The sequence below is a fragment of the Suncus etruscus genome, chromosome 2 (genome assembly GCF_024139225.1).
Source record: "Suncus etruscus isolate mSunEtr1 chromosome 2, mSunEtr1.pri.cur, whole genome shotgun sequence".
Lineage (NCBI taxonomy): Eukaryota > Metazoa > Chordata > Mammalia > Eulipotyphla > Soricidae > Suncus > Suncus etruscus.
The window spans coordinates 127,420,869-127,422,166 of record NC_064849.1 but is presented as its reverse complement, the minus strand read 5'-3'; the positions used below and the strand labels follow the sequence as shown (position 1 = coordinate 127,422,166).

The following is a 1,298-nucleotide window of genomic DNA, read 5'->3' as shown; positions in this document are numbered from 1 at the left end:
AAAGGAAAATCTACATAAGTATGCAATTTTTTTATTTGTTTGCCATCAAAAGCAAAACGTTTCAAGTGTATTATAAGTACTGGTGGCAGTTTCCATAAATACGTTTTCTTTGAAAAATCCCTTCTATTTTTGCAACTGTTGCACAGAACTTTGTTGTCATTTCTTAATTCTTCTTCCTTAAAAAATTCAGAGAGGCATTCCTGTAATGTACATTTATCTGTAGATGTAACAGCCAAAGACAAATGAACAAATGTCTCATAAACCTCAGACTTTTGGTGGCAAGTGAGACACTGGAGTATAGATTTGAATTGTCCTTGAAAGAGATCATAAATAATAGATTTGTGAGCCTTTTGGTGTTCTGGACTAAATTGTTCATAATTTTCATTTCCCATGAGATGTGTAGTTTTGTCTGTCAGATTTACAGTAAGCAAGTCCTGATGTAATCCCTCTATTAGGAACATCAGTAGTTCGTGAGGATCCTGCTGATTGTGTCCAGCAAACTGGTCATTAAGTAAACCAATTGTTACTTTGAAGCTTTCAGGGTTAATATATCTATGAAATCCATTTCCCATGGTTTTTATGAGCCGACCAAATTCTTTGGCTAATTTACCTTCATGCCCCATCGGATTTTTCTTGTTTTTTTTTTTTTTTTTTTTTTTATTTTTATAATTTTATTATGCCACCAGTTTAGTTCTCATCCACATTGACTGTCTGTAGATTTTTGAAAGTGGTGACAGGCACATAGGTCACCAAAGTATAGAGTTTGTTTGGTGAATCTTCATCCTCATTACGTTTTCTGGATAAACGTACACGGATTCGGTATGGGACATTCCTTATTCCTTTGGCCCACACAGCTTTGTTGAGCCTGGTGTCAATGCGCACATCCGGAGTGCCCATCTCTTTCATGGCAAACTTCCGGATCTCTTTGAGTGCCCGAGGCGCACGCTTCTTGAAACCTACTCCGTGGATGCGCTTGTGGATGTTGATGGTGTATTCCCGGGTCACCACCTCGTTGATGGCCGAGCGGCCCTTCTTCTTCTCGCCGCCCTTCTTCGCGGGAGCCATCCTGCCGGGCCCAGGGAAGGAAAGCGGATTTTTCTTGTTAATATCCTTTTTATAATGATCTTTATAAAAATACTGAGTTAAGTCTGAAATATTATACAAGCATTGCAATATTGAGTTCATGTAGCAAGAGTTTCCTATATTTTGGAGCCCAGTTAAGACAGGTTCCTGTCTTTCCTTTTGCATCTCGGAGTGTAAGGGTTTATCACTACCATCAGTCTCACTCATTGTATGGT

The 1,298-nt window shown here is 38.8% G+C and overlaps 1 protein-coding gene across 1 annotated transcript; it reads right to left on the bottom strand.

The window, feature by feature from the left end:
* Window positions 1–627: 627 nt before the first annotated feature.
* Window positions 628–1,083, bottom strand: LOC126001538 (60S ribosomal protein L31). The gene has a single exon (XM_049768827.1). The coding sequence runs from the start codon at window positions 1,063–1,065 to the stop codon at window positions 688–690; it is 378 nt and encodes a 125-aa protein (XP_049624784.1). The 5' UTR covers window positions 1,066–1,083; the 3' UTR covers window positions 628–687.
* Window positions 1,084–1,298: the final 215 nt, after the last annotated feature.

What these genes read in the sequence shown, in the direction of transcription:
- LOC126001538 (XM_049768827.1), bottom strand. Translation starts at nt 1,065, where the DNA reads ATGGCTCCCGCGAAGAAGGGCGGCGAGAAGAAGAAGGGCCGCTCGGCC.